At 39.9% G+C, this 13973-nt stretch overlaps 1 protein-coding gene across 1 annotated transcript in view; it reads right to left on the bottom strand.

Moving 5' to 3' along the window:
• Window positions 1-929: 929 nt before the first annotated feature.
• Window positions 930-13973, bottom strand: part of LOC132553959 (WD repeat-containing protein 89-like) — a 61510-nt gene continuing 48466 nt past the window's right edge. The window contains exons 11-14 of the mRNA XM_060218254.1: window positions 10122-10198; window positions 8824-8929; window positions 8438-8563; window positions 930-1178 (exon numbers count right to left, since the gene is read on the bottom strand). Of these exons, the coding sequence (XP_060074237.1) occupies window positions 1128-1178; window positions 8438-8563; window positions 8824-8929; window positions 10122-10198 (360 nt within the window). The 3' untranslated portion in view covers window positions 930-1127. The remainder of the gene's footprint in view (window positions 1179-8437; window positions 8564-8823; window positions 8930-10121; window positions 10199-13973) is intronic.

The raw sequence follows: 13973 nt of genomic DNA, 5'->3' as shown, positions 1-13973 counted from the left end.
TGTTCTGTAAACACTTTGGTGTGCTGTTGTGAAAACACTTTGGTGAGCTGTTGTGTAAACACTTTGGTGTGCTGTAGTGTGAACACTTTGGTGTCATATTGTGTAAACACTTTGGTGAGCTGTTGTGTAAACACTTTGGTGTACTGTTGTGTAAACACTTTGATGTCATGTTGTGAAAACACTTTGGTGAGCTGTTGTGTAAACACTTTGGTGTGCTGTTGTGTAAACACTTTGGTGTGCTGTTGTGTAAACACTTTGGTGTGCTGTTGTGCAAAAACTTTGGTGTACTGTTGTGTAAACAATTTGGTGTCATGTTGTGTAAACACTTTGGTGTGCTGTTGTGTAAACACTTTGGTGTGCTGTTGTGAAAACACTTCGGTGAGCTGTTGTGTAAACACTTTGGTGTACTGTTGTGTAAACACTTTGGTGTCATGTTGTGTAAACACTTTGGTGTGCTGTTGTGAAAACACTTTGGTGAGTGGTTGTGTAAACACTTTGGTGTGCTGTTGTATAAACACTTTGGTGTGCTGTTGTGTTGACACTTTGGTGTCATGTTGTGAAAACACTTTGGTGAGTTGTTGTGTAAACACTTTGGTGTGCTGTTGTGTAAACACTTTGGTGAGCTGTTGTATAAACACTTTGGTGTGCTGTTGTGTTGACACTTTGGTGTACTGTTATGTGAAATATTTAAACATTAATTATATAAACACTAGTGTACTATCTTAAAAACATTTTGGTGCTTTGAATACAGAGAATCTTTGGTATATTTAACTCTCATTAACTTTGCTCATTCATTTTTAGGGTGAAAATTCAATGGTATATGAAGCTTTGTGTTAACACTGAAATATGTTTTTAAGGACGTTGGATTGAGTTTAACACGAGGCATGAGTGAATGGTTTATGATAGGGCCAAAAGACACTGAAAGGATATTTCCCTATATACAGTATTTAATCTTAGTGGATAAAACTTTCTGTGTATTTCATCTTTGACAGTTAAAACTTTGATTATTTCCTCTTTATGAGCAAACTTTGTACAGATTGCATTAACAGAACTGGTTCAAATAATAGTAAATGAAAAACAAATTTTACAAAATTTTTTTATGAAAGTCTTTATAATGATGTGTAAAATTAATAAGGCTTGGACTTTTTTTGTGAGGCTTTCTTCATCTTTGACTTGACCTGAAATAAAAACAGAAAAATAAGATAAAAATTAACATTCAAATCACTAATGATAGACACATTACATCCTATCCATTGATTAAGAAGCTATTTCATTGGTTATCAATACATAATACCATCCTTGTTCTAAACCATTGTTTATGGGTAGATTCACCAATAGGCACAAAAGGCCCGTACCTGGTAGGGTGAACATACTGCAGATTACATCTACATGTGTATAAGGTTTATTTCAGAAGGCATTATTAACTAAGGTGTGCTTCCTTCTCCATTGTCTAAATAGAAATACCAGTTTACCATCTCTCCAGTGTGACGACGAAGCTGTTTGAGATTATAACATAACAAATACAGCCATTTTTCTAAGACTTTATTATAAAGAAATATATGTAACCAGCAGTGGTATGTGGTCACTGAAGATTGACCAGTTCCAATAACGATAACTACATTTCCTTGTTTGACCAATTCCTCTTAGATCACCTAATTTTCCATGAAAGGGCTTGACCAGAACCTATAAGATCACCCAATTTTCCACGAAAAGTTTTGACCAGTCACAATAGGAACATTTTCTACTGGAGAGTTGGCCAATGATTAACAAGTTACAATAGAAACACCTGCCTTTCCTTGAGAGGATTGACCAGTGATTGACCAATTTCAATAACAACATTTACCTTTTCATAAGAGGATTTGAGATGACTTTCCATGACACCTATGTTTCTGTAAGAGGGTGTGACTGGAGTGTCCATGATATATCTCTGTGTGAGGGTGTGAATGGAGTGTCCATGATATATCTTTGTGTGAGGGTGTGAATGGAGTGTCCATGATATATCTCTGTAAGAGGGTGTGAATGGAGTGTCCATGATATATCTCTGTGTGAGGGTGTGAATGGAGTGTCCATGATATATCTCTGTAAGAGGGTGTGAATGGAGTGTCCATGATATATCTTTGTGTGAGGGTGTGAATGGAGTGTCCATGATATATCTTTGTGTGAGGGTGTGAATGGAGTGTCCATGATATATCTCTGTAAGAGGGTGTGAATGGAGTGTCCATGATATATCTTTGTGTGAGGGTGTGAATGGAGTGTCCATGATATATCTTTGTGTGAGGGTGTGAATGGAGTGTCCATGATATATCTCTGTGTGAGGGTGTGAATGGAGTGTCCATGATATATCTCTGTGTGAGGGTGTGAATGGAGTGTCCATGATATATCTCTGTAAGAGGGTGTGAATGGAGTGTCCATGATATATCTCTGTGTGAGGGTGTGAATGGAGTGTCCATGATATATCTCTGTAAGAGGGTGTGAATGGAGTGTCCATGATATATCTCTGTGAGGGTGTGATCCATGATATATCTCTGTGTGAGGGTGAGGGTGTGAATGGAGTGTGATGATATATCTCTGTGTGAGGGTGATATATATATCTCTGTGTGAGGGTGTGAATGGAGTGTCCATGATATATCTCTGTGTGAGGGTGTGAATGGAGTGTCCATGATATATCTCTGTAAGAGGGTGTGAATGGAGTGTCCATGATATATCTCTGTGTGAGGGTGTGAATGGAGTGTCCATGATATATCTCTGTGTGAGGGTGTGAATGGAGTGTCCATGATATATCTCTGTGTGAGGGTGTGATATATCTCTGGAGTGTCCATGATATATCTCTGTGTGAGGGTGTGAATGATATATCTCTGTGTGAGGTGTGAATGGATATATCTCTGTGTGAGGGTGTGAATGGAGTGTCCATGATATATCTCTGTGTGAGGGTGTGAATGGAGTCTCCATGATATATCTCTGTGTGAGGGTGTGAATGGAGTGTCCATGATATATCTCTGTGTGAGGGTGTGAATGGAGTGTCCATGATATATCTCTGTGTGAGGGTGTGAATGGAGTGTCCATGATATATCTCTGTAAGAGGGTGTGAATGGAGTGTCCATGATATATCTCTGTGTGAGGGTGTGAATGGAGTGTCCATGATATATCTCTGTGTGAGGGTGTGAATGGAGTGTCCATGATATATCTCTGTGTGAGGGTGTGAATGGAGTGTCCATGATATATCTCTGTGAATGGAGTGTCCATGATATATCTCTGTGTGAGGGTGTGAATGGAGTGTCCATGATATATCTCTGTATGAGGGTGTGAATGGAGTGTCCATGATATATCTCTGTGTGAGGGTGTGAATGGAGTGTCCATGATATATCTCTGTGAGGGTGTGAATGGAGTGTCCATGATATATCTCTGTGAGGGTGTGAATGGAGTGTCCATGATATATCTCTGTGTGAGGGTGTGAATGGAGTGTCCATGATATATCTCTGTGTGAGGGTGTGAATGGAGTGTCCATGATATATCTCTGTGTGAGGGTGTGAATGGAGTGTCCATGATATATCTCTGTGTGAGGGTGTGAATGGAGTGTCCATGATATATCTCTGTGTGAGGGTGTGAATGGAGTGTCCATGATATATCTCTGTGTGAGGGTGTGAATGGAGTGTCCATGATATATCTCTGTGTGAGGGTGTGAATGGAGTGTCCATGATATATCTCTGTGTGAGGGTGTGAATGGAGTGTCCATGATATATCTCTGTGTGAGGGTGTGAATGGAGTGTCCATGATATATCTCTGTGTGAGGGTGTGAATGGAGTGTCCATGATATATCTCTGTGTGAGGGTGTGAATGGAGTGTCCATGATATATCTCTGTGTGAGGGTGTGAATGGAGTGTCCATGATATATCTCTGTGTGTGTCCATGATATATCTCTGTAAGAGGGTGAGAAAGGAGGGTGTGAATGGTGTGTCCATGATATATCTCTGTGTGAGGGTGTGAATGGAGTGTCCATGATATATCTCTGTGTGAGGGTGTGAATGGAGTGTCCATGATATATCTCTGTGTGAGGGTGTGAATGGAGTGTCCATGATATATCTCTGTGTGAGGGTGTGAATGGAGTGTCCATGATATATCTCTGTGTGAGGGTGTGAATGGAGTGTCCATGATATATCTCTGTGAGAGGGTGTGAATGGAGTGTCCATGATATATCTCTGTGTGAGGGTGTGAATGGAGTGTCCATGATATATCTCTGTGTGAGGGTGTGAATGGAGTGTCCATGATATATCTCTGTGTGAGGGTGTCCATGATATATCTCTGTGTGAGGGTGTGAATGGAGTGTCCATGGAGTGTCCATGATATATCTCTGTGTGAGTGTGTTTATGCTGTGTCCTTTATATATATCTCTGTGTGAGGGTGTGAATGGAGTGTCCATGATATATCTCTGTGTGAGGGTGTGAATGGAGTGTCCATGATATATCTCTGTAAGAGGGTGCGACTAGAGTGTCCATGATATATCTCTGTGTGAGGGTGTGAATGGAGTGTCCATGATATATCTCTGTGTGAGGGTGTGAATGGAGTGTCCATGATATATCTCTGTGTGAGGGTGTGAATGGAGTGTCCATGATATATCTCTGTGTGAGGGTGTGAATGGAGTGTCCATGATATATCTATGTGTGAGGGTGTGAATGGAGTGTCCATGATATATCTCTGTGTGAGGGTGTGAATGGAGTGTCCATGATATATCTCTGTGTGAGGGTGTGAATGGAGTGTCCATGATATATCTCTGTGTGAGTGTCCATGATATATCTCTGTGTGAGGGTGTGAATGGAGTGTCCATGATATATCTCTGTAAGTGTGAGGGTGTGAATGGAGTGTCCAGGGTGTGATATATCTCTGTGTGAGGGTGTGAATGGAGTGTCCATGATATATCTCTGTGTGAGGGTGTGAATGGAGTGTGATATATCTCTGTGTGAGGGTGTGAATGGAGTGTCCATGATATATCTCTGTGTGAGGGTGTGAATGGAGTGTCCATGATATATCTCTGTGTGAGGGTGTGAATGGAATGTCCATGATATATCTCTGTGTGAGGGTGTGAATGGAGTGTCCATGATATATCTTTGTGTGAGGGTGTGAATGGAGTGTCCATGATATATCTCTGTGTGAGGGTGTGAATGGAGTGTCCATGATATATCTCTGTGTGAGGGTGTGAATGGAGTGTCCATGATATATCTCTGTGTGAGGGTGTGAATGGAGTGTCCATGATATATCTCTGTGTGAGGGTGTGAATGGAGTGTCCATGATATATCTCTGTTGAGGGTGTGAATGGAGTGTCCATGATATATCTCTGTGAGGGTGTGAGGGTGTGAATGGAGTGTCCATGATATATCTCTGTGTGAGGGTGTGAATGGAGTGTCCATGATATATCTCTGTGTGTGAGGGTGTGATATATCTCTGTGTGAGTGTCCATGATATATCTCTGTGTGAGGGTGTGATATATCTCTGTGTGAGGGTGTGAATGGTCCATGATATATCTCTGTGTGAGGGTGTGAATGGAGTGTCCATGATATATCTCTGTGTGAGGGTGTGAATGGAGTGTCCATGATATATCTCTGTGTGAGGGTGTGAATGGAGTGTCCATGATATATCTCTGTGAGAGGGTGTGAATGGAGTGTCCATGATATATCTCTGTAAGAGGGTGTGACTGGAGTGTCCATGATATATCTCTGTAAGAGGGTGTGAATGGAGTGTCCATGATATATCTCTGTAAGAGGGTGTGAATGGAGTGTCCATGATATATCTCTGTGTGAGGGTGTGAATGGAGTGTCCATGATATATCTCTGTGTGAGGGTGTGAATGGAGTGTCCATGATATATCTCTGTAAGAGGGTGTGACTAGAGTGTCCATGATATATCTCTGTGTGAGGGTGTGAATGGAGTGTCCATGATATATCTCTTTGTGAGGGTGTGAATGGAGTGTCCATGATATATCTCTGTAAGAGGGTGTGAATGGAGTGTCCATGATATATCTCTGTAAGAGGGTGTGAATGGAGTGTCCATGATATATCTCTGTGTGAGGGTGTGAATGGAGTGTCCATGATATATCTCTGTGTGAGGGTGTGAATGGAGTGTCCATGATATATCTCTGTGTGAGGGTGTGAATGGAGTGTCCATGATATATCTCTGTGTGAGGGTGTGAATGGAGTGTCCATGATATATCTGTGTGTGAGGGTGTGAATGGAGTGTCCATGATATATCTCTGTGTGAGGGTGTGAATGGAGTGTCCATGATATATCTCTGTGTGAGGGTGTGAATGGAGTGTCCATGATATATCTCTGTGTGAGGGTGTGAATGGAGTGTCCATGATATATCTCTGTAAGAGGGTGTGACTAGAGTGTCCATGATATATCTCTGTGTGAGGGTGTGAATGGAGTGTCCATGATATATCTCTGTGTGAGGGTGTGAATGGAGTGTCCATGATATATCTCTGTGTGAGGGTGTGAATGGAGTGTCCATGATATATCTCTGTGTGAGGGTGTGAATGGAGTGTCCATGATATATCTCTTTGTGAGGGTGTGAATGGAGTGTCCATGATATATCTCTGTAAGAGGGTGTGACTAGAGTGTCCATGATATATCTCTGTGTGAGGGTGTGAATGGAGTGTCCATGATATATCTCTGTGTGAGGGTGTGAATGGAGTGTCCATGATATATCTCTGTAAGAGGGTGTGAATGGAGTGTCCATGATATATCTCTGTGTGAGGGTGTGAATGGAGTGTCCATGATATATCTCTGTAAGAGGGTGTGAATGGAGTGTCCATGATATATCTCTGTAAGAGGGTGTGACTAGAGTGTCCATGATATATCTCTGTGTGAGGGTGTGAATGGAGTGTCCATGATATATCTCTGTGTGAGGGTGTGAATGGAGTGTCCATGATATATCTCTGTGTGAGGGTGTGAATGGAGTGTCCATGATATATCTCTGTGTGAGGGTGTGAATGGAGTGTCCATGATATATCTCTGTGTGAGGGTGTGAATGGAGTGTCCATGATATATCTCTGTGTGAGGGTGTGAATGGAGTGTCCATGATATATCTCTGTAAGAGGGTGTGACTAGAGTGTCCATGATATATCTCTGTGTGAGGGTGTGAATGGAGTGTCCATGATATATCTCTGTGTGAGGGTGTGAATGGAGTGTCCATGATATATCTCTGTAAGAGGGTGTGACTAGAGTGTCCATGATATATCTCTGTGTGAGGGTGTGACTAGAGTGTCCATGATATATCTCTGTGTGAGGGTGTGAATGGAGTGTCCATGATATATCTCTGTGTGAGGGTGTGAATGGAGTGTCCATGATATATCTCTGTAAGAGGGTGTGACTAGAGTGTCCATGATATATCTCTGTGTGAGGGTGTGACTAGAGTGTCCATGATATATCTCTGTGTGAGGGTGTGAATGGAGTGTCCATGATATATCTCTGTGTGAGGGTATGAACTGACTCTTTACAATACCTGCTTCTGTAAGTGGGTGTCAACTGAGTGTCCATGACATTTCCTTTTTCATGAGAGGATTTGAGCTGACTGTTTGCGACACCTACCTTTTGTAAGCAGGTTTGAGCTGACCGTACACGACACCTACCTTTTGTAAGCAGGTTTGAGCTGACTGTACACCACACCTACCTTTTGTAAGCAGGTTTGAGCTGACTGTACACGACAACTACCTTTTGTAAGCAGGTTTGAGCTGACTGTACACGACACCTACCTTTTGTAAGCAGGTTTGAGCTGACTGTACACCACACCTACCTTTTGTAAGCAGGTTTGAGATGACTGTACACCACACCTACCTTTTGTAAGCAGGTTTGAGCTGACTGTACACCACACCTACCTTTTGTAAGCAGGTTTGAGCTGACTGTACACGACATCTACCTTTTGTAAGCAGGTTTGAGCTGACTGTACACGACACCTACCTTTTGTAAGCAGGTTTGAGCTGACTGTACACGACACCTACCTTTTGTAAGCAGGTTTGAGCTGACCGTACACGACACCTACCTTTTGTAAGCAGGTTTGAGCTGACCGTACACCACACCTACCTTTAGTAAGCAGGTTTGAGCTGACCGTACATGACACCTACCTTTTGTAAGCAGGTTTGAGCTGACCGTACACCACACCTACCTTTTGTAAGCAGGTTTGAGATGACCGTACACGACACCTACCTTTTGTAAGCAGGTTTGAGCTGACTGTACACGACACCTACCTTTTGTAAGCAGGTTTGAGCTGACTGTACACGACACCTACCTTTTGTAAGCAGGTTTGAGCTGACTGTACACGACACCTACCTTTTGTAAGCAGGTTTGAGCTGACTGTACACCACACCTACCTTTTGTAAGCAGGTTTGAGCTGACTGTACACCACACCTACCTTTTGTAAGCAGGTTTGAGCTGACTGTACACCACACCTACCTTTCCATGAGAAGGAGTGTGCTGACTTTCTGCCACACTAACTGTTCCATAGGGTGTCTGGAGTTGGCCATCCTTGGACCATAGACACAGATAAGAGTCCTCTCCCCCAGTCACCAAACTGCATGTCTGTCAACACAAATACTACCTCAGGTTTTTTCTGTTTTTACTTTCATTAAATCAAAGAAAATGTTGTCAAGACAGGTGAAAAGAAAGTTTGATCTCTGCTTACTAAAGGATAACTTGACCCGAGTCTGTACAAAATTCTATTTATGGACAGACAATGCATAAGAATGAACTAGGTAAACACAATGCAGTGCATTCTATAATCTTCCACACTAAAATCATTGATTGATCTTTGATAAGTTGTCATAAAAATATTAAATCACCTTGCTGTCCCAGTATGAGACCCGAACAGTAGAGTTATGTCCCTTTGCCAATGTTGTCACCACAGATGGACCATCACCAGACACATCCAGAAGCCTGATGTCACCACTGGAAACATATTGATAAATCCTAAGGCATTGTCCAGATAAAGTTACACAAATTCAATTGATAAGTTACCTTCATCGATCATAAATCTTCAGAAAAGTGTTCCTTACCATAACAAATTTCCTTTCAATGAAAACAGAACTAAAACAGGGTGTTATCTAATACCAGTCAAATCAATTCCTGTAACAATATTTTTGTGCACTGTCACATTACTTTCAAACTACAAAACATTTTTTTCTGTGGCTTGAACAAAATAAATTGTTTCCCTATGTTCATTTTATATCGCAAGCTTTCCATTACAAGTCGTAAAGATGATGTCATTCATAGTATGATGTCACAACAGAAGGCAATGTCAAGGTCAACAGCATCTTAAGGCTAAATAACACCATCTTTCAGTCATACACGACTAATGTGATATCTATGTAGACTTAAATGTCTAACATCTACCTTTAACCTAAGAGTAAAATCCATACATCCCATTGGATAATTAAAGTCACCTAGTTACAATCTATATTTCTCTAAATGTCAGAATGATGTTACAGCTGGCAATATGGCCACCCATGTCATTCTAGTATGGACCACTTACAGATTTTGAATGCCAAAATCAGACACATTTTATTACAATCACATAACCATCTTTCTCCGCCAATGGATGGGTACAAATTGGACTTTGATTATTCATGAAAGAGCTACTTTTATTACAGAGAAAGTACATCCTGTTGTTCCTTTAACCACTCAGTACCTTCACTTTCATGATGAGGGATGTTCCTCAATAGAATATGACAGTAATTTGTTCTGTTATCTTTAGTTTACAGAAACACATCAGTCAGATTTATTGAGGCAAGGTGAATACAATAGTCATTAATAAAACAGCATTATTCAGTGTAATCATTTAGAAGAATATTGCTTTTCATTTCCATAACAAATTTACTAGTGAAACTTATCCCAGATTTATATACAGGATACACCCCTAATCAGTAACTTAGATTAGAAGTTTATATTTCTCAAATCTTCTACAGTCTGAGGATAAATAAAACAATGTCCATGGTGTTATTCATTTCCCAAAAAGTATGCATAAGTTTTGATTAATTATGAAAACATAGATGGTTTATGAAAACATAGTTGGTAAAATGTTTTTCATTTTGAAGTAATGAAACTGGCTGCACGAGACACAGATAAGGATGACCAATCTTACCTGTGTGTACCGGTTGTCAGCAGAAGTCGGTTGTTGACATCAAAGCAATCAACAAGGTAGTCGATTGAGTCGTCTCCCTAAACAAAATAAAATTTAAATATTTAAACATCCATCACCTGCCTGTGACAAAAACGTCATGCTTAAAAGAAAAAGTCCATATCATCATGCTATTTATCGTGAATCTGTGAAGCTTTATTACAGTATTACCTCAAAACAAGAGGCCTATTGGGCCTGTATTGCCCATCTTTTCCTCAGTGATCCATCTCTTACCGAGGTATGTTATTCCAATCTTACCAAGATATGTTATTCTAATCTTACCAAGGTATGTTATTCCAATCTTACCAAGGTATGTTATTCCAATCTTACCAAGGTATGTTATTCCAATATTAACAAGGTATGTTATTCCAATCTTACCAAGGTATGTTATTCTGTACCAAGGTATGTTATTTTAATATTACCAAGGAATATTATTCCAATATTAACAAGGTATGTTATTCCAATCTTACCAAGGTATGTTATTCCAATATTAACAAGGTATGTTATTCCAATCTTACCAAGGTATGTTATTCTGTACCAAGGTATGTTATTTTAATATTACCAAGGAATATTATTCCAATATTAACAAGGTATGTTATTCCAATCTTAACAAGGTATGTTATTCCAATCTTAACAAGGTATGTTATTCCAATAAAAGATTGTGAGAATGTGTTTACTGTGGATACCATGGTTACGTACTTGTAATCCAGATTGCTTAATTTGATAAGATTTACGAGATCATGTTCTCATTTCCATTATTTAAAGTAGAGCTGCCGGGCCTACGTTATGAAATGATCCCTACAGAATAAATGTTCTTAAATCTTCCAGCACAAAATGGAGGTATACTAACAAATGATATGTATCTTTATCATCTCTATATCATGACCCATGGATCCCTGAGTTAAGGTTGGACTTATCCTTTTAATAGGACTTTATCTGGTCAAACAGGTGGTACAAGAGTAGGGATGTTAATTCTAACCCTCTCAGAGTATATTAAGCTAGAGTTCTTACCTTAACAATTTAATATCTATGTATCAACACTGTTCTGACCTCAGAGTATTACCTCATTTCATAACCCAAGCAAAACAATATGTATACACCACAACATCTTACAAGTGAAATACCAATCTGTCCTACTCATCCTTTACAAGAGAAAATAAACAAGAGGCCCATGGGCCTTAACGGTCATCTGACTATATAGACATATATATGAAAGAGGCCAAATAGACCTACAATAGATTGCATAGAAGACACTGTTGGTTCATACAGACATTTTCTGCAAACTTGAAATCATGTTCTTCAAATATGCACTACACAAATGCCATTACTCTGGACATATTGCTTGTTGAAAAAGCAAGCTACAATATCAAGACCCTTGGCTTTCCGTTTATTGAAATATATTTGATACCTGTGACCCTGAAAGTGGGTCAATGTCATTCATATTAACAAAGTTGATAGTCCTTTATCGCAGCATGTTAAGGCCTAATATCATCATCCTGGGCCTTTGGGTTATTGAGAAGAAGTCATTTCAAGATTTCAACATATTTGATCATTGTGACGTTTCAAGCAGATCAAGGTCATTCCTACTAACTAGCTGTCAAATAAATTTTCTGAATGATTCCCATCTCCCAGTGATGTTTTAGTCTAAATTTGGTTGAAATCCATTCAACCATTAAAAAGGAATAGCATTTTGAAGCAAAATATTGTCTTATTTTCCTGTTTGGGGCCCTGCTCCCAAGTCCCTAGGGGTGGAATCAAATTTCTGATTTTAAGTAATAATTTATGTATCAGGCCAAAGCTTGTCGAAATCCACCCAGGCATGGAGGAGGAGTAGGGTTCAAAATCTAATTTCAACACCTCCTCCTCCTTTGGGGCCTTGTCCCTCGACCCATAGGGGTCGAATAAAAAATCTGAATTAAAAAAACGATTACTCTCACCCAATGATGCATCAGACCAAATTTAGTAGAAATCCATCTCTGTATGAAAGAGGAGTTGGGTTTTAAAGAAAAAGCTTATGTTTGCTTCAGGGACTAACCCACTAGCTCCTGTGTTAGGAAACTGAAGTGCGGTCTGACACAGATGCTTCAGGGACTAACCCACCAGCTCCTGTGTTAGGAAACTGAAGTGCAGTCTGACACAGATGCTTCAGGGACTAACCCACCAGCTCCTGTGTTAGGAAACTGAAGTGCAGTCTGACACAGATGCTTCAGGGACTAACCCACCAGCTCCTGTGTTAGGAAACTGAAGTGCAGTCTGACACAGATGCTTCAGGGACTAACCCACCAGCTCCTGTGTTAGGAAACTGAAGTGCAGTCTGACACAGATGCTTCAGGGACTAACCCACCAGCTCCTGTGTTAGGAAACTGAAGTGCAGTCTGACACAGATGCTTCAGATTAAATTTGCATAAAATATCTGCTGCATAGTCAATTAAAGCAGGTACTTGTTCAGAACAGGTGAGCTATAATGTCCCTTGCCATCACTAAACATGAAAACTTAAATAGGAATGTGACAGCTCAGTTGGTAGACGGTTGCACTTGGCAACCTCAGGTTAAGACCTGAAGTGTGTGGTTGTGGTTTGTTTCTCAGTAAGCCATGAAACCTCTTGGTCTGATTTGTTCATGTATCGGGCTAGACGCTCTACTCTGAATGGTCTGGATGGCATGTGATGGGCCTTCCATATGTTGTTCAGTGAGATAGCCACCGGCTACTTACTATTAGTGACCTCACCTCCAAATGACCTGGACTGCTGATGCGGCCAGAGACCAAACAGACAAAATAATAAAATCATAATTCGACCGATTGTGTGTCAGACATAGAAATAATGGCCCAAATAAGAAGCGTAAGAAGACGGGACACACTATGTTATTTTTGTTACAGCATACAATCAATATACCTACCACAAGGGTTGGTCAATAATTGATGTACCTCGTTAGCCATAATGTTAATGGTATATATCACCATATTTACCAGTACACACCAACACTAAGATTTATGTTGGTAAAGATGCTGTATTAATGATACCTTACACCTGTGTATAGCTGACAAAGTATCATTCAGGCCTAATATATTTCATAGAAAATCAAAATCCATTCATACCCGATATCTGTATACTGAACGTTAAAACAGTTGCAGCATCACATGTTGTTGATCTCATCTCTCAGCAGACCAAGAAATATATTGCTTAAAAACAATCAACCATTATTCCAGTAAAGAGTATTTTATGGAAACGTAATTTTCCTTTATGAAAAATGTATAAGTTCTTAAAGATCTAATTAACAAACAGGTAACACGCATCATTGAAAAGCAACAAATCAGCAATTTTTGAACCTTAAAATTACCACTCACAACAACAATAAAAAGGATTACCACAATAGCTGGCTTTAAACCATCAATATTTCATCAGCTTTCAATAGAGACCACGTCATTTGTCTACGAGAGAAGACGAGATTCCCGTAGAGAGACCTTATGACGCCCACCAGTGTGTGATCTTTATTGATTCTACGTTAGTTATTTTCTCTTTTCATTCTAGTAATTATCTGTTGCATTGACAGTCACATTGATAGCAAGATTCATAAGGTAACATGTTGAAAAATTCATGAAGCTGAGTGTGAAACTGTCTTCACAATGACTAGAACACAGAAATGTGCACTGTATACAAGCTGCAAATTGATTGCAAAACATGACTGTCTCCACTTCTCTCAATATAAATATCATTGTTTGATGAATTTACAGAGGTAGCCTAATGAGACATTCGACCCTTTGACCTCGACAGATGACCACCTAGATATGATAAGCTGTAAAAGGTGTTGAACATG

Source organism: Ylistrum balloti, unplaced genomic scaffold, assembly GCF_031769215.1.
Source record: "Ylistrum balloti isolate Yb309-2 unplaced genomic scaffold, AGI_CSIRO_Ybal_v1 Utg370368, whole genome shotgun sequence".
NCBI classification, from domain to species: domain Eukaryota; kingdom Metazoa; phylum Mollusca; class Bivalvia; order Pectinida; family Pectinidae; genus Ylistrum; species Ylistrum balloti.
Note: the sequence above shows the minus strand (reverse complement) of the source record. Positions and strands in the feature narration are given on the sequence as shown.